At 40.6% G+C, this 19,726-nt stretch overlaps 1 protein-coding gene across 1 annotated transcript in view; it reads left to right on the top strand.

The window, feature by feature from the left end:
* Positions 1-19,726, top strand: part of SH3KBP1 (SH3-domain kinase binding protein 1) — a 330,680-nt gene that overhangs the window by 42,861 nt on the left and 268,093 nt on the right. The window contains exon 2 of the mRNA XM_012651703.1: positions 517-674. Within this exon, the coding sequence (XP_012507157.1) occupies positions 517-674 (158 nt within the window). The remainder of the gene's footprint in view (positions 1-516; positions 675-19,726) is intronic.

The following is a 19,726-nucleotide window of genomic DNA, read 5'->3' as shown; positions in this document are numbered from 1 at the left end:
TTGGGCCCTCTGCACCAGCTGTCTTTACACATGTTGTCATAGTGAGATGTCGCTACTTCTGTAGGGTGGGAATTATGAGCATTGACATTTTTCACAACTGAGGCCCAGAGAGGTTAGCATCACATAGTTAGTACTGGTGAGAGAAGGGGGACCCAAGAGCTAAACTCGTGTGTTGTCTGCACTCTGCGCTTGGGGAGACGATGCTGGACTCCCTCTGTGTGAGGCAAACATTATTCGCTGGCTGTCATTATGCGGTTTCCCCTCTGAATCCCCTCCTGGCCCTGAGACCTGTAGGCCACCCTGCCTGTGCCTGACCACGGACCAACACTTCATGTGGTTTCCATGCTGCAGGCTTCAGGTTAACCAAAATCGGGTTGATGTGTGTGGCCCTGTTATTTTGAATATTCATAGAGGGGAAGTCCTTTTAATGTGACTTTACTGGCCTTCTAGGGACACTGGGCCTCAGACTTCTCCAACATCTAATCTGAGTTGCTCTTTTTTCCCTGTTCCTTCCAGTGGAGGCCATAGTGGAGTTTGACTACCAGGCCCAGCACGACGATGAGCTGACCATCAGCGTGGGTGAGATCATCACCAACATCAGGAAAGAGGATGGAGGCTGGTGGGAGGGACAGATCAATGGCAGGAGAGGTTTGTTCCCTGACAACTTTGTAAGAGTGAGTACAAAGCAAAACCCTTTTCCTGTCTCCTGTGTGGGCTCTGCTGACCAAAGGCTGTGGGGCACTTGAGGATTGATTGCATGGGACTCCCTTAGGGGATGAGTTGACAGCTTGACCTCCTGTGTGATATCAAGAAGAGCGCGTATAGCTTTGCCCTTGATATCTGGGATACTTGTTTTGAAATTGCTTCTTTTAGACCCAGAGTGATCTCTTTCCAAACTGTGTATCACTTCTTAGAAAATGCGGGGGGTGGGGGGGAATATCAAGCTTGTTACATTGTATAATTTACGTACTTGTTTATTTGCCGTGAGAGTTGAAAAGAATTTTACTTTTTTCCATTCCACGCAAAAGGCAGAGGAAACTCAGTTTTGACCACTTAAGTAGCAGTCAAAGTAAGTGTAGAATCCAAATTATGCTATTTTCTACCTTTGTATTTATATTGCCTTTTTGATAGGAGCAATATTATTTTCCTTTACCCCTTAATGTCCACGGAGCGTTGAACAAAACCTATTCCCTTGGTAAGGTTTTGAAAATTATGCTTTTTGCAGAAGTGATCTAGGGGTTAATTACAAAAAAGTATCTCATTCATTTTAATAAATTATATACTGCACAGTTGTAAATAATGGTTTGAATTGTTGGGTAAAAAAAAGGGTCACCTGGAGGCTGTTCTTCATGGGAAATACTAACTGGGTCTAAAAGTCCTTGTACCATAAACTTCCTATCCCACCCTGGAGAAGAATGGATTGTTTTTGGTAGGAAGAGCTGCATACAGAAACCCCGTCTCTGTGGTACCAGATCCTACTTCAGAAGAGTGTGCCTAGGCTGCGGAGAGGCAGGTATAGGGAACCTTGGGCCCAGAGAAGCAGGTGGTCCCTGCAAAGGAGCCCCAAGTGTTGGGTGGGAGGGTTTTACGATAAAGGGTTGTTGATGAAAAAATGTGCGATGTGCTCTGGACTTCCAACCTCCAGGCCCTCTACCTCTGCCCCTTCCATGTCTGAAATGAACAGGAACCTAGTTAAATCTTTCTTCAGGATTTTGTCTCAGGGTGACTCCGCCAACATTTCTTTTTTCTTTTCTTTTCAGTGTGCAGAAAGCTGGGGGGAATTTTGTTGGTAACATGATGACAGACATTGCTCTCTGTAGTTGTAGGAGTATAGACTTTTTCATTTCCTGGACTACACTTCAATTCAGCAGCTCTCTCCCATTTTAACAGTTGGAAAGCTTTCCATAAGGGCCACCCGCGGATTGACTCTGTTGAGGTGTAAATGGAAGTTATTCTTTGGCCTTTCGGAAATGAAACTCCCAATTTTGGGAGAGGATTGTCCTTTAAATTGAGCCAAATTCTAGTGTGGAAGGAGGGTTTTTCCAGATAAAAGGGGCAATGGTTGGAGTGAAGATGGAGGCAGGAATGAGGGAAGAGGGCCGTGGGAAAGAGAGGAGGACCGTGGGAAAGAGAGAGGAGGACCACGGGAAAGAGAGGAGGATCACGGGAAAGAGAGAGGAGGAGCCTGGGAAGGAGAAGGGAGTGCAGCATCAGCTCCAGTTTTGAAGGTAGGCCCTATTTTGAATGCCTTCAATGTGTCCTGTTGGCTTTTGCCCCCTCATTTTAAACCACGAATTCACAGAGTTAGAGGCCTAAGTTGGAAGGCAGTTAAAAAGTCTGCAGAATTTGCTCAGGGCGAACGGCTCGTGTGCTGTCAGCGACTGTGGAGGGCCGGAGGGAACTAGGACCAGGAAACGCAGCGTAGGAATTGCCAACATGGGCTCTAGAACCCGACCCTCTGCCGCACCCAGAGAGCACTCCTCCCTGTGAAATGGAGGTGGTGTCCTGACCACCAGGAAGTCTCCCCATTGCGCCGCTGCCTGCTCTGCTTTGGGCTAGGCCAGTGTGGGCCATGGCAGTGGGCTCTGGCTCCACAGGAGCCCTGGTGGGAGAGGGCAGGGAGCTGGGGAGGCCAGTGAGACCCGGGGTGGTCCCGCTGGCTCCCTGCCCAGGGGGTTTTGGGCCGGCTGTGTCCCTCGCTGGACAAGTGTTTGCTCCAATCAAGTCCACCTTCCTCCGCACCCCTCTCCCCTTGTGCCTGCAGGTCTAGGGCTCCCTTGTTTCTAGCCCTGGGCTACGTCTACATCTCACCCACTGTAAGAGCCTTTTTATCAATCGCACCTCAGATTACCCTAGTTCGAGTGTGTGCCATCTGTTTCCTTTTGAGAACCCGACTACCTCATCAGGCCACTTGGAGGATTAAATGAGAGTGTGCTGGAAACTGTTTAGCACGGTGGCCAGCCTCCCAGTGAGTGGGCTGTGCTGGCCCTGGGGGGAGGAGTGGGCCCTCTCCTCTGGGTCTGGGTCACCTTGTTCTTGCCTGCGCAGCTGTCAGCTGGCTTGAGCCCTCTCAGTGAGGGGAAGTCGAGCTCTTGGGAGGTGCTTGTTCCACCTGGGGCAGAAAGGATGTGGCAGGAGCGGCGGGGCTGCACTACTTGTGGCTGTCACATTTGGCAGAAAAAGAAACTCAATTCTTTCAGATGGCTGAGTCTATTTTCAAGTCTTCACCCACTGGAAATGTTTTAGGCCTATTATTGAAAATTCAGTAGGTGGATGCAGTGGAGTTTAACAATAATCAGGACTCGTAGAGAATTCTAAAAGCTGAAAATGCATCTTTAAGTAATGATAATCATTTTGGCATAGGTGTGCAGTTTTGAATGTGGCTTTATGTATGTTCTATTTAGCTTAAAAATTGTTTGTCAAAAAAAAAATCATTTGTCCCCAGATTGAAATGGGTAATCTTGTGGAATCCCATTGTTTATGTGCATGCCTTTACGTCAATGTTACCATTGTCAGAGCACCTACCTTAAGCATTTTCTTGATTCATTTATCAGATTCTTACCCAGTGTCCCATTTGAGCATGTTCCCCCAAAGTGTTAGGATTCAGGATCTACCTTCAACTCTGGACTGTCCCAGTCTCTCAAGAGAAAAATGCTAGCCATCCCCTGGTATTCCGAGCATCAGGCCATCCCATCCTTAAGAAGACACCTATGCTTCACCAGCTCTCGGGCTGAGATTTGTTGTCACACATAAATGTACCCAGCTAGGCCTCATGGCCTTTGGGGTTTGTCCCTCTTTTATTTAGTTTGTTCTTATTTAATTTATTTGATGTAAATGTGGAAGAAGAATCTTTTAAAACCCCCTTCCCTTTCTTTTCCCTACCTCTCTCCCTACCTGCTTGTTTTGGAATACATTTTTCTTTATCTCTTTTCTTTTTTTTAAAAAAATGTTCATTTTAAGGTGAAATTTATGTAGAGTAAAATACACCAGTCATACATTTGTGGCTTGACGATTTTTGTTTCTATGTAAGTATGTACCTTTATAACCACCATCCAGATCAGTACTGTTTCTATGCCTCCAGAAAGTCCCACTACAGCCTTTCCCTGTCATTCCCCTCCCCCTAGGTAATCAATAATCATAAATAAGTTTTGCCTGTACTTGAATTTCATATAATGGAGTCATACAATATGTGCTCCTTTATATATGGCTTCTTATATGCAACAAAATGTTTTTGCATATATCAGTACTTTGTTCTTGCCGTATAGTATCCCATTATAATGAATATACCATAATTTGTTTACCCACTCCCTTGTTGATGGGCATTTGGGTTGTTTCCAGTTTGGGGATTTTATGAATAAAGGCTCTGAATATTCTCGTGGGTCTTGTGGACATGAGCACTAATGGCTCTTGTAGATGCACACATGTAGGAGTGGACTTGCTGCCCTCACACACTTTCAACATGTAGGCTTTTCTCTGTGTAAAGCTTTGGCCTCTGTGTGTGTGTGTGTGTGTGTGTGTGTGTGGGAAGATGTCCCCCCTGTACCTCTAGCTTCACTTGTTCCACGGTAGCCAGTGTAGCTAATCAGCCTGAATCTTGTCTTAGTGTAGCCACCCTCTGAGTATGACCGGAGACCTCCTTGCGCACAGACCTCAATCTCCCAGGGGTGACTTGATTATTGGGCCGAGAACTATCAAAGGTTAATTCTTACATTGTTAAAAACGTAAATAGAGAGCATGTGTCAAAGTTTTGAACTCATTTAATGAGGGAACTAGCAGAATAACAAAGCCAGGTCAGTGAGGATATGAGGAACTGATAACAACAACAAAAAAACCTCGGTGGAAAAAGGAATGTTCACATAAGGTTGCTAAGTTAGATTCAAAACTGGTTCATGTCTTAGAGGACAACAAAATCTTCGCCTTTGGGGTTCTCATCTCTACTAGGAAAAAAAAAAACACAACGTGCTGTACCATTTTTCTACATGCTGACGTCTATAGGGTTGCAAAATGTCCTAATAAAGTGTTAGTTAAATCAAGTTACATTTTCAGAGAGTCAGATGACCCTTCGGGGGGGCTTATTAGAAAATGCATTAGCATGACATTAAAAGGTCACATGATTATCTTTTTTGCCTAATTTCTAAGTTTTGGATATTTTTTCTGAACAGACCATGACAGACCACAATGTGGGATACAATAATAAGAATACCAGGATGAATCCTCAAAGTCATTTACAAAAATATGACTGCTTTTGTGGGACCTCAAACTACCACATAAGACAGAAGGACAGCCACCTATTACAGGCGGATGTGGACTCTTTCATAGGGGTTCCATTGTCCCATGTTGGATTTAATGACCAGTATCTTCTTTTTAAAACCCTACCCCAGATCCAGACAACAGTGTTCTTTAGTCAAGCAAAGGATGTATAAGCAGGCTTTTTCTGGGTTCTCCTGACATGGATCCACAGATATACATTTTTACATGGCCCGCCAAATGAATTTAAAAAAGAAAAAGCCTTGGAACTCTAGCCGGGGCTGATGTGCACACGTCGGTCTGCTCTCATAGGGAACGTTTGATAAAAGTGCAACAGGACACAGGCCCTCGACATTTTGTAGCTCACAAATAGATGTGTAGAAAGCAGGAAGCTATAGTAGGGGTTAAAAGAATATGCTTGTAGATCTTTAAATTTATCTGACTCTGTCTGTAAGGAAGAGAGCTGTTTTCTCTGCCTGTTTTTGTGTGTGTTGGGTAACAGTTCATTTTACACCCTGCCTGTGGGTTGTTGAAGGTTGAAGTGTGTTTACTTGTAGCTTGCATGTCGTACCTATGCTGAGTGTAACCATTTGCTGCCCGCTTTCCTGTGGCCTCAGCTTTCATTTGCTAGGTGTTTTAGATCTCTCTTTGACACATTCAGAGCCTTTTTTGGTATTTGTGTGAAGTGATTGGTTAATGCAGTTGTGTGTTTTTGATCCATGAAGCAAAAGGCCAGCATTTTGCGTATTTGCACCACTCTGAGATGAAGTTCATAGTTCTTTGGTGTACTTGATTTATGAAAGGATGACAAATCTATTTCAACAAGTGGCATATAGTAGAGATTTCCCGGTTTCTATTCTGTATTCAAAGACCCTGACATGAATCTTTTTTATCATATCTCTTTTATCCAAACTTTTAACCCAAGGGCTATTAATTTTGTGAATTATATGGACGATCGTTTTTAAGATACTCATCTCTCTTGAAAAGGTATGTTTCATAAATACAGAGCCTTTTCTTGCTCACGACATTTAGTCATGATGTGCTTGGTGTGTGGGGGTCTGCTATACTCACTGAGTATACTTAAACTTGAGTATACTTAAACACTTACTGGGTGTCTACTATGTGCTAGACACCAGAGGATATAAGCACAAATGAGACAATTGAGTGGAATATTGTCATAAATATAACTTCTTCTATAGGATGATAGTTTTAGCTCCTATGACCTGCCTTGGGGAATTCTGTGCTTTAGACATTGTTCTACAAAGATATTCTACAAAGATGTTCCTAATTAAAATGCCACTCAAGAAGATTCTGACTGGATTCATCAGGCAACTGTTACAACATGCTAAATGAACCTATAATTACCTTTTTGTCCGTGATTGCTATGTTATTTTATGGAATAATAATGGCTATGTTCTGTTCAAGGCTTACTGGCTGCCTGGCATTTTGTGCATAATCTGCCTGTGTCTGTCTGTGTACAATGACCAAAATTTATTGAGCACTTACTACATGCCAAGCAGGAAGGAGGCTAAGCCCTTCACATGTTTTATTTTATCTTATTAAATCCTTACACCATCCTAGGGCACAGGCGCTGTTTTTATCATGTCCATTTTTCAGAAGAGGTAACTGAGGCATGTTAAGGTTAATAAGGTTAACAGACTTAGCCACAGACACACAAGCTGGTGAGGAGCAAAGACAGGCTTGGAATCCAGGCAGACTGGCTGCAGAACCTGAGCTCAGGCAGGCAGCATTATCTAGGTGTCTGAACCGTCCTGATGGGTTTAAGCTCCGCACCATTATTACCTGTTGCGTTGTGCCTTCCCCACGTGTCCAGTCCGGCACAATCATGGTATTTAACTTCTTTATTGATTTGTAAAGTATTCTCTTCAAAAGTCGGCTATTTCAACTCGAAAGGGCAACCTTTGCCTGGATTTATGGCTGTTTTTCCTACAAATTCTGAAAGTAAGGTGATTAGGAAAAATATTTCATTTGTATTGATTTGTAAGCAAACTTACCATTTTGCAGTGTTCGGGATATGCTTTTCAGAAGGAACTTGACTTGTCTTTTCCATCAGTGGTAAATAATCCAAATGCGTGACTATCCAGTTGTTCCCCATTCCTGGGGCTCTTGAAAGCAACCAATTCCAGCTCAAATTATTCTTTAAACTTTAAACGTACAGTTTTCTTTGAAAAAAAAATCCTAAAACTAACAACTGGAACCTGTTAGACACTGTTGTGAGAAATACAATTCCAAGTAGGGTCTACAGTAATTCGGTACAAATGTGTTACCAAGTAAGAGCCACATCATTTGGCAGATTCCTCAGGCTTTGTAACTGTTACGTACAGAAGGGGAGTGGGGAGTGTCTTGTGACTCAGGGAGAGCTGTGACCTCAGTGAGTTTCAGTCCCTTGACTGAGTTGATCGTGGTGATTATGTATAATGGAATCTTACTTTCTTAATGACAAGATTATCAAATCTTAGCTTAGAAAGGGACTTTGAGATCATGTGTCTTAACCCCCAGCTTTCTAGCAGATCAAAATCTAAACCATTTAGGATATTGCTGTGATCATTACTGGATATTTAAACTTGTAAAGTATGGGGCTCCCACAGAGGACTCCATACCAGTGGGTCTCCAACCTGACCCTATGCAGGTGCACTGCATTGTCAGAATTTTGGGGTGGGGCCTGGAGTTGGGATAGAAGCCTTAGAGTGTTTTTAAAAGTTCAGCCAATTCTGCTGCTTGAGAAAGCTTGGGCGTTCATTTTGTACAATGGTACTGATAGGGCAGCAGCATCTTTTTAAATCTAATGTCTTTTCTCAAGAGCATGTGAATTGGAAGCCTTGACCTAGATTTGAAAATATTATAATGTTATTTCTAAAGTAGCTTTATGAATAAAGTAGCTATGTAAATGAATATATAAGGAAACATCATGTTGGAAATTGTAAAAAAAATGTTTATTGCAAATACACAAAAAACATAGTAACATGTAAACAATGCTCAATTCGAGTTCATTAGAATTAATACATTCTAATTGCAGAACCTCTAGACTAAATCATTTACTGCACCCTACCCTCTACCTGGTGGTAGTGAGGTGGGCAGAATTTCTAGGAATAGTCCTTAAGATTCCACTCCCAAGTCCCCACAACCTGTGAATGTGATGAATTATCACTCCAGTGATTGTGTTATGTTATATGGCACAGCTGACCTTAAAAAAGGGAGGTGATCCAGGTGGGCCTAATAAATTACATAAGCCCTTAAGAGCAGAGAACTTTCTAGGTCTAGTGGCAGGAGAGGAAGTCAGAGAGTCTCAGAGCTTGAGAGGGACTTGCTGCTTTGAAAATGGACGGATCATGTGAGAAGGAATATAGGCAGCCTATAGGACAGAGAGTAGACCTTGGCTGACAGCCAGGAAAGAAATGGAGACCTCAGACCTACAGCCACAAGGTACTGGATTCTGCCAACAACCTGAGTGAGCTTCTAAGTGGAAAATTCTCCCAACCCTGCAAATAAAACTCCAGCCTATTAACATATTGATATTGGCCTTGTGAGACCCTGAGTGAGCAAAGAACCCAGTTGAGACTGCCAGGACTTTTGACCTATAGAACTGTGAGATAATAAATGGGTACTGTTTTAAGCCATTAAGTATATGGCCTGGGGTGGTATTCTCCTTCCCTGCTGGCAGGTTGTCACTAGAGACTGAGTGGGGAATCTGGACTTCTGTGCCCTACTCAGTGGTACCAGGCAACCCATGGTAGCTCTCCCCTCATTTGCTGGCATGTTGTCATTGGGGAGTTTACCCTCCCTGCCCCCACTCAGCAGTGGTAGGAAGTTCCTCCTCATCCTACCTACTAGAAAATGGGGAAGATCTTGGAGAGGAGAGAGCTGGAGAAAGGGATTCATTGAAGGGACTCTCCCTTCCTGCATAGGAAGTCCTGGGCAAACTCCTGATCTACCTACACATGAACCTGACTAGAATTAACATACCAAAAAGTTTAGCAATAAACACTTTAGCATGGGGTAGGGTGCAGTGGCTCATGCCTGTAATCCCAGCACTTTGGGAGGCTGAGGTGGGAGGATCACTTGAGGCCAGGAGTTCGAGATCAGCATGGGCAACATAGCAAGACCCCATCTCAAAAAAAATTATCTGGGCATGGTGGTGCGTGCCTGTAGTCCCAGCTACTTGGGAGGCTGAGGAGGGAAGATTGCTTGAGCCCAGGCATTCAAGGTTGCAGTGAGCTATGATAGTGCTACTCCAGCCTGGGTGACAGAGCAAGACCCTGCTTCTAAAAAACAAACAAACAAACTTTAATGTGGAGCATCACCCAGGTTTTCAGAGTGACCTCTAAGTGATATAAATGAAGCAGACCAGAATAGCAGTGTAAAGCCTCTGGAAACTAAACTGTCATTAAAACTGCAGCCCACAAAAATAGCCCAGGACCTGCATGCTTAACCTAATGCCTGATAAAATTTAAATAGGACTCAGAGTCTTATAACATAATAGCCCAAATGCCCAGGATACAATAAAAAATCACTGGTTATGCTAAGAACCTGGAAAATCACAACTGGAATGAGAAAAGTCCAACAGATACCAACTGTGTTAGTCCATTTTGTGCTGCTATACAGGAATACCTGAGGCTGGGTAATTTACGAAGAAAAAAGGTTTATTTGGCTCACAGTTTTGCAGACTGTACAAGAAGTATGAGGCTAGCATCTGCTTCTGATGAGGGCTTCAGGGAGCTTCCAATCAAAGTGGAAGGTGAAGGGAGAACAGGCATGTCACATGGTGATAGAGGGAACAAAGAAAAAGAGAAGGTGGTGCCAGGCTCCTTTAAACAACCAGCTCTTGTGTGAACTAATAGAGCGAGAACTCACCCATTATTGAGGTGAGGACTCCAAGCCATTCATGAGAAATCTGCCCCCATGACCCAAACACCTCCCACTAGGTCCCACCTCCAACACTGAGGATCAAATTTCAACATGAGATTTGGAAGAAACAAATACCCAAACCTTATTACCAGCACTGAGAAGACTCATATTGGGATTACCTGACAAAGATTTTAAAACAACCATCATAAAAATGCTTTAACAAGCAATTTCAGACATTCTTGAAACAAATGAAAAATTAGAAAATCTCAGCAAATAAATTGAAGATAATGAAAAAATAGAAATCTAAAAAGGAAAGTAACCAAATTAAAAAGCTTACTGGATGAGCTCAATAATAGATTAGAAATGATAGAGGAAAGAATCAGTGAATTGAAAATGGATCAATGAAATTTACCCAATCTGAACAACAGAAAATAGTCCAGAAAAAAAATGAGCAGAGCATCAGAGACGTATGGGACAACAACATAGGATCTGACATTTGTGTCAGTGTAATTCTAGAAGAAGAAAAGATTATGAGAATAAACAATATTTAGGCCAGGCATGGTAGCTCATGCCTGTAATCCCAGTACTTTGGGAGACCGAGCTGGGAAGATTGCTTGAGCCCAGGAGTTTGAGACCAGCCTGAGCAACATAGCAAGACCCCCATCTCTAATTAAAAAATTTTAAAAATGACAATATTTAAATAAATAATGACTGAAATTTCCCCAAATTTGGCAAAAGGCATAAACCTTCAGAAGTAAAAATCTGAGCAAAACCCAAAAAAGATAAATCCAAAGAAATCTATGCCAAAATATACCATAATCAAACTTCTAAAAACTAAAGGCAAAGACAAAGCAGCAAGAGACAAATGACATTGTCTATAGGGAAGAATAATTTGAATGACAGTGGATTTCTCATATGAAATCATGGAGTCCAGAAGGAAGTGCACAGCATTTTCAAGGGCTGAAAGAGAAGAATGATTAACTCTGAATTCTACATCTGGTGGAAATATCCTTCAGGAATGAAGAGAAAATAAAAACATTCTCAGATGAAGGAAAATGAAGAGAATTTATCAATAGCAGAGCTATCCTTAAATAATGCCTAAAGAAATTCTCTAAACATAAAGGAAATGATAACAGAGGAGACTTGGAACTTCATAAAGGAAAAAACAGTGAATGAATAAAAATAGGGAGTATGTATAATAGGCTATATGTAGGGTATGCATCATTAATTTTTAAAAACATGTTTGATAGTTGAAGCAAAAATTATGTATCTGGTGTGGTGTTCAACATATGTAGAGGTAATATATAAGACAATTATATGTAAGAAATAGGGAGGATAGAAAGGAACCTAGGTGGAAGTGAGGTTTCTAAACATTATTGAAATAGGAAAATGTTGATACCAGTAGTCTGTGATAAGTTACATATGTATATTGTAAAACCACTAAAATATAACTATACAAAGAGATATACTAAAAATGACTATAGACAAAACAAAATGAAATTCTTTTTTTTTTTTTTTTTTTTTTTGAGACAGAGTCTCACTCTTTTGCCCAGGCTAGAGTGAGTGCCATGGCGTCAGCCTAGCTCACAACAACCTCAAACTCCTGGGCTCAAGTGATCCTTCTGCCTCAGCCTCCCAAGTAGCTGGGATTACAGGCATGCGCCACCATGCCCGGCTAATTTTTTCTATATATTTTTAGTTGTCTGATTAATTTCTTTCTATTTTTAGTAGAGACGGGGTCTCGCTCTTGCTCAGCCTGGTTTCGAACCCCTGAGCTCAAACAATCCGCCCGCCTTGGCCTCCCAGAGTGCTAGGATTACAGGTGTGAGCCACCGCGCCCGGCCAAAATGAAATTCTTGAAAATGTGCAAGTAACCCACAGGAAGACAAGAAAAAGGAAAGAGAAGAATGAAAAACAAAGTGAACAAACAGAAAATAAATAATACAATCTCAGGCTTAAGCCCTAACATGTCAATAATTAATTTTAAAAGTGAATATTCTAAATATATCAATTAAAAAACAGGGATAATATATCATAGATAAGAAACATGACTCAAGTATATGCTATCTATAAAAAACTCACTTAAAATATATTGATATAGATACATTGAAAGTGAGAGTTGGAAAAAGATATGCCATACAAATATTAATTTTAAAAAAGCAAGAGTGGCTCTATATAATATCAGATAAGGTAGACCAAAGACCAAAAAAAATTACCAGGGACAAAGAAGGAGATCACACAATGATAAAGTATCATTCTGCCAAGAAGACATAGCAATTTAAAATATATATGCACCAAATAACAGAGCTGCAAAATATATGAAGCAAAAACTGATAGAATTGGAAAATAGATTATTCCACACAATTATATTTGGAACTTTAGCATCCCTCTCTCAGAACTTGACAGATCTTGAACAGAAAATCAGCAAAGATATAGAAGGACTGAACAATATCATCAACTAAGAGGTTCTAATTGATCTTTATAGAACATTCTACCAGAAACAGCATAAAACACATTATTTTCAAGTATCCATGAAATGCTAACCCAATTAGACCATATCCTGGGTCATAAAACTAACCTCAGTATATTTAAAGGAATGGAAATCATATAAAATATGTTCTTCAAAGAACCCATAATGTAATTAAACTAGACATCAATAACAGAAAGATAACAGGAAAATGTCCAAACACTTGGAAATCAAATAACACACTTCTAAATAATCCATCAGTCAAAGAGGAATTCTCAAAATAAATTTTAAAAAAACATAAAACTGAATGAAAATGAACATACGACATATTAAAATTTGTGGGGCACAGCTAAAGCAGTGCTGGAAGGGAAATTTATAACACTAAATGTTTACATTAGAATGAAGGAAAGTTCTCAAATTAATAATCTAAACTCCCACCTCAAGAAATTAGAAAAAGAAAGTCAAAATAAACCCAAAGCAAGCAGAAGAAGGAAATAATAAAGAGCAGTAATCACCGAAGTTGAAAACAGAAAAACAACAGAGAAAATCAAATAAAAAGCTGGTTCTTTAAAAAGATCAATAAAATGGATAAATCTCTAAGAAGACTGGCAAAGATAAAAAGAAGATACATGTTACCATATTAGGAACAAAACAGGTGATGTCGCTACAGATCCTGTAGCTATTAAAAGGTCAATAAGAGAATACTACAAACATCTTTGCATATACATTCAACAGCTTAGATAAAATGGACCAATTCCTTGAAAGCCTAAACTACCAAAACTTACCTAAGATGAAATAATCTCAATAGTACTATAACTATTAAAGAAATTGAATTCATAATTAAAATCTTCCAAAACAGAAGTCTCCATGCCCAGAGGTTTTCATTGGTGATTTCCACAAAACATTTAAAGAAGAATTAGCACCAATTCTGCATAATCTTTTCCAGAAAATAGAGGAGGAGGGAATATATCCTAATTCATTTTATGAGGCTAGTGTTACCTTGATACCAAAACCAGATAGACAGAACAAAAAAGAAAATTACAGGCACAGATACAAAAATCCTCAGCAAAGTATTAGCAAAACAATCCAACGACTTATAAAAAAAATTATATACCATGTCTAAGTGGGGTATATTCCAGGTATGCAAAGCCACTTCAGTATTTGAAAATCAATCAGTGTAATCCACCATAACAAGCTATGGGAGAAAAAAAAATCAAACCACATAATCAGATCAATAGATACAAAAAAATTTGACAAAATTCAATACCCATTCATGATCAGAACTGTGAGCAAACTGGGAATAGAGGGGAACTCCCCCAACTTAATAAAGAGCATCTAGAAAAATCCTACAGTTAACACCATACTAAATGGTGAAAGACTGTATGCTTTTCCCCTAAGAATGGGAAGAGGCAAGAATGTATGTTCTCACCAGTCTTACTAAATATAATACTGGAAGTCCTAGCTAGCACAATTAGTTGAGAAAAAGAAAACGCATATGAATTAGAAAAGAAGAATAAAACTGTACCTATTTGCAGATGACATAATTCTCTATGTAGAACACCCCCAAAATTTACAAAATAACTCCTAGAACTAATAAGTGAGTTCAGCAATGTTGCAGGATACAATATCAACACACAAAAATTAATATTTCTATATACTAGCAATGAACATATGGAAACTGAAATTAAAAACACAGTACCATTTACAGTCTCTCCTTAAAATATTGAAATATAGTCATGTATCACTTAACAACATGGATACAATCTGAGAAATGCATTGTTTGGTGATTTGTTGTGTGAACATTATAGAGTGTACTTACAAGAAACCTACATGGTATATAGCCTACTATATACCTAGGCTATATGATATAGCCTATTGCTCCTAGGCTATAAACCTGTATGGCATGTTCCTGTACTGAATACTGCAGGCAATTATAACACAATGGTAAGTATTTGTGTATCTAGACATAGCTAAACATAGAAAAGGTACAGTAAAAATACAACATTATAATTTTATGGGACCACTGTTGTATATGTGGTCTGTTATTGTCCAAAATGGTGTTATACACACATGACTATACTTAAGTATGAATCTAACAAAACATGTATAGCATGTGTATGCTGAAAACTGTAAAACATTGATGAAAATATTAAAAGAAGATCTAAATAAATGGAGAGGTATAACATGTTTATGGATTGGAAGAGTCGACATAGTAAAGATGCTGAGTCTCCCAAAATTAATCTGTAGGTTTAATGCAATTCCTGTCAGAATCCCAGTAATATTTTTTGTAGATATAGACTAGCTTATTTTAATATTTATAAAGAAAATCAGAGGAACTAGAATAGTTAAAGCAATTTTGAAAAAGAAAGGCAAAGTAGAAGGAATGTACCTGATTTTAGGACTTATTTTAATAGCTATGGTCATCAAGCCAGTGTAGTATTGATGCAGGAATAGACACATAGGTCAGTGGAACAGATTAGAGGATCCAGAAATAGACCTATACAAATATGCCCAACTGATTTTTTGACAAAAGGGCAAAAGCAATTCGATGGAGGAAGGATAGCCTTTTCAACAAATGGTGCTGGAGTAATTGAATATCCGTAGACAAACAAATGAACCTGGACTTAATCTTACACCTTTTAACAAATTAATTCAAAATAGATCATGAATTTAAATGCAAAATATAAAACTATAGAAGTTTTAGAATTAAACACAAGAGAAAAATTCCTGGACTTAGGCCCAGGTGAAGAGTTCTTAGATATCACATCAAAAGCACAATCTATTAAAGAAAAAATTGATCCAGTAGACATCATTGAAATTAAAAGCTTTTGCTTTGTGAAAACCCCTGCGAAGAGGATGAAAAGACAGGTTACAGACTGGGAGGAAATATTTACAAATCCACATGTCCAACCAAAGGACTCGTATCTAGAATGTATAAAGAACTCTCAAAATGCAACAGTAAGATATTAAAAAATCCAATAAAAATGGGTAAAATACATGAACAGACATTTCACCGAAGAGGATATAAAGATGTAAAATAAGCACATGAAAACATGTTTAACATCATTAACCATTAGAGATATTTAAATATAAATTAAAACCACAATGAGATATTATTATGTATCTGTTAGAATGGGTATTATCATGGCTAAAATAAAAAATAGTGATAACACCAAATGCTGGCAAGGGTGGGGAGAAACTGGTTCTCTCATACATTGCTGGCAGGAATGTAAAATGGTTCAGTCACTCTGAAAAATAGTATGGCGGTTTCTTATAAAAACTATGTACTTCCCATATAATCCGACAGTTGCATTCTTTGACACATCTCAGAAAACTGAAAACTTACGTTCACCTGAAAACCCGTACACGCAAATGTTCATAGCAACTTTATTTGTAATAGCTGCAAATTGGACACTTCCTGAATGTCTTTTGATGGGTAAATGGTCAAACAAACTCTGGTCCATCCATACCATGGACTACTCAGCAATGAAATAGAATGAACTGTTGACACATGCAACAACTTAGATGAATCTCAGGGGCATTGTTCTTTGTGATTAAAGCCAATCTCAAATGTTACATACTGCATGATTTCATTTATATTACATTCTGAAAATGATAAAACTATAGACTTAGAGAACAGATTATTGATTGCCAAGGTACAGTGTTTGGTACGACTCTAAAGGGGTAGCATGAGGGATTTCCTTTGTGGAGATGGAACAGTTCTGTATCTTGATTGTGTTGATTGATGGTTGCAGAAATCTATGCACTGGACCAAATTGCGTAGAGTTACACGTACACACGCCCCAGTGCATAGAAAGACTGGTGAAAACTGAATAAGGCCTGTAGTGTAGTCAACAGTATTGTACCAATGTCAATTTCTTTGTTTTAATTTTGTACGATATTCATATATCATCACCGAGGAAGGCTTGGTGAAGGGTTCTTGGGACTCTATGCACTATTTTTGTAAGTTCCTGTGAGTATGTAATTATTTCAAAATAAAAATTTTAAAAAAAGATCTCCAGTGGACCTTAAGCTTGGCTACACATGAGTATCATCCAGGGATCTTTAAAAAACCCTGAAGCCTAGGCTGCATTCCAGACCCATCCGTATCTCTGGTTGTGAGTCCCAGCATTAGTATTTTTTAGGATTCCTAATGCTTGTCCCTGTTGTTTTCCATTAAATCAAAAAGAAAAAAATCATAGCACTTCCCGTATACTATAGTTCTCCAGCCTGTCGTGGGTCATGGGTGTTGCAGTCATCTGTCAAGATGGTCAGATTCTGTCATTGTGTTGCAGGGAGAAGCTGAGGCACATCCCAAAGGTATAAGTTCTTTCTTAGAGGGACCTGTGGGCGGTATACCTCTAGGGCTGCCCAGAAGACATTTTGTTTTACTTTAGTTTCTTAACTCACAAGGGGATTTGAAATAGCATATTCCCCCTACCCTGCCACCCCCAGATAAAGAGTAAATTTCATCATCTTTGTGCCACCAAGGGTCGGAGGCTGGGATTCAGGGAAGCCCCTGCTCCCTGCCCTGAGCAGGTCCAAGGAAGCATTACCACTTGGCTCCTCTATGGTTGGCCTGGAGACTGGTAGGGCCAATGATAGAGGTAGAGTTGGGAGGAGAAAAGAAGCGTGGAGGAGGGGAGTTGTGGGGGAGGGGCCTCTCTAAAGAGGGAATTTAAGTTTAGACTTGAGGAAGTGAGGAAGAGAGCTTTGTAGAGATCTGGAGGAAAGAGCCTTTCTGGCAGAGGGAACAACACATCCAAAGTCCCTGGCGTGTTAGAGGAACAACAAAGAGACTGGTGTGCCACCCGAGGAGAGAGGACCAGGGAAGAGCACCAGCAGAAGGGGTTTGAGGTTACAGGGCTCCAGATCAGGGAGGGCCCCTGTGAGGTCTTGTGACACTGAGTGAGATAGGGAGTAATTGGAGGAGCTCTCGCAGAGGAGGAATGTGACCAGAGATGTTTTAACAGGTTCCCTCTGGCTGCCGTGTTGAGAACAGACTGCAAGGGGCAAGAGTGGGAGCGGGGAGAGCAGTTCAGAGGCCCTTTGCAGGAATCCAGGGGAGACTGGGGGTGGCAGTGGGAGCGGTAGGAAATGGTCAGATTCTGGATATTTCTGAAAGTAGAGCCAACAGGATTTGCTGATAAGACTGGGTATGTGGCAAGAGAGGGAGGAGGGGAGTATGATTCTAAGGTTTTTGTGCTCAGAACCAGGAAGCCTGTTAGGGGTGTGGGTCTGGAGTGCAGGGGCCAGGTCCAGGCTAGAGATAGGAATTTGCACAGCTGCTCAGCCATCAGCAGGGATCTGGACCCAGGCCCACCGCAGAACCACCTCTGGCTCTGCAACTCGTGCCTGATGCTGGGATGGCTGCTTTCCTTACCTGTCACCCCATGATGTAGAACATGTAGAGCAATTTAGAGTAGTGTTTGGCACATATTAATCAGTCAACAAATATTAGTTACTAATATAAATATGAAGCTAATCTGAAACCCTGGAACAATACTTAGATGACGTTCATCTGTTGGGCTCTCCGGGATGCAGACGCTGAGATGGAGTTAGGAGTATAGGAGGTTATGGGGGTGGGGGATAACACCATGCAAGATGGAAGGGCCGGACAGGGAGAGCCTTGGGGTGGTGATGTGGCTCTGTCCCAGCTGCCTAACAAAGAGCTCCTGAGCAAAGATTGTTCCATAGAAGAAAAGGGGAGATGTTGGCCAAAGGGCACAAACTTGCAGTTACAAGATGGATAAGTTCTGGAGACCTACTGTACGGCACGATGACTAGAGTGAATAATAATGCATCGTATACTTGAAATTTGCCAAGAGAGCGAATCTTCAGTGTTCTTATCACAAAAAAGTAACTGTGTGAAGTGATGAGTATGTTTAATTAGCTTGATTATAGTAATCATTTCAGTGTATACATATATCAAGTCATCATGTTGTACACTTTATATAAATATAATTATGTGTCAGTCATACCTCAATAAAGCTGGAAAAAAGGAAATAGGCAGAAGTGGCCAGGTCCTAGCACTGCCTCCCAACCCCAGGGCAGTGACCAGCTGGGGGCTCCTTGGGAAGAGCAGGGAGAAGCTGAGGCACATCCCAAAGGTATAAGTTCTTTCTTGGAGGGAACTGTGGGCGGTATACCTCTAGGGCTGCCCAGAAGACATTTTGTTTTACTTTAGTTTCTTAACTCACAAGGGGATTTGAAATAGCATATTCCCCCTACCCTGCCACCCCCAGATAAAGAGTAAATTTCATCATCTTTGTGCCACCAAGGAAGATAAGAAATTCTTGAGGGGAGTTTAGGGAGAGTAAAGGTGAAGCTATGAATGTCTCTTTAATATGTCATCACAACGTGTACTAACACAAAAGCCACATGCACACACACACACACACACACACAATTATTGCAAAAAGGTGCATGAAGTCAGCGTGTTTTTGCTCTTAGCTGCCAATTTTGCTTGTCGTGAAGGAATGAGTGTTTCATTTACTGTCATACTTCCTCTGGGACAACCAGGTTTTTCTCACGAAGACCAACAAAGAGATGATATGTGTTCGGGAGTCTGGGTGAAAAACAAAGTGGGCTCGCCTGAGTTTGTAAGCCGAGAAGTTGTCCAAGTCAAACCACATCCTGCCCTGGCTTTCTAGAAGCAGGTGGTCCCAGATGGAGACCCAGAGCTGGAGGAACTGTGTGAACATTGCTCTTCTAAAAGCCTCAGGGCCATGCTCTGTTCCTAGGAGGGATGGGGAGGCCCTGGCCACTATGTCCTCTGACACTGAACTTTTATTCTAAAGGGGCCCTACAACTCACTGGTTGCCAATAAAGGCTCTGAAATTGGCTCCAGTTCCAGTCGTGGCTATGCTGCAAATCAGCTGTGTCACTGGCAGCCGTGTGGAAGCTCTCAGGGTTGCACTTTTCCTGGCTGTAAATCAAGGCCATGGTCAAGATCTGAGAGAGCTAGTGCAGGTAGCTAGAATTGGCACAGTCTGGGCCAGGTTAAAGCCAAAGAGGGACTGTTTTTGCATAGCATGGAAGAAAAAATAAATTAAAATTAAAATTGTATTTAAAATATTTATTAAATGTACATTTTAATCATGATTATACTAAAATATAATTGGAATTGATGAAGCATTAAAATGT

Source organism: Propithecus coquereli, unplaced genomic scaffold (genome assembly GCF_000956105.1).
Source record: "Propithecus coquereli isolate 6110/MARCELLA unplaced genomic scaffold, Pcoq_1.0 Scaffold362, whole genome shotgun sequence".
Taxonomy (NCBI): domain Eukaryota; kingdom Metazoa; phylum Chordata; class Mammalia; order Primates; family Indriidae; genus Propithecus; species Propithecus coquereli.
This window is presented reverse-complemented; position numbering and strand designations above follow the sequence as displayed.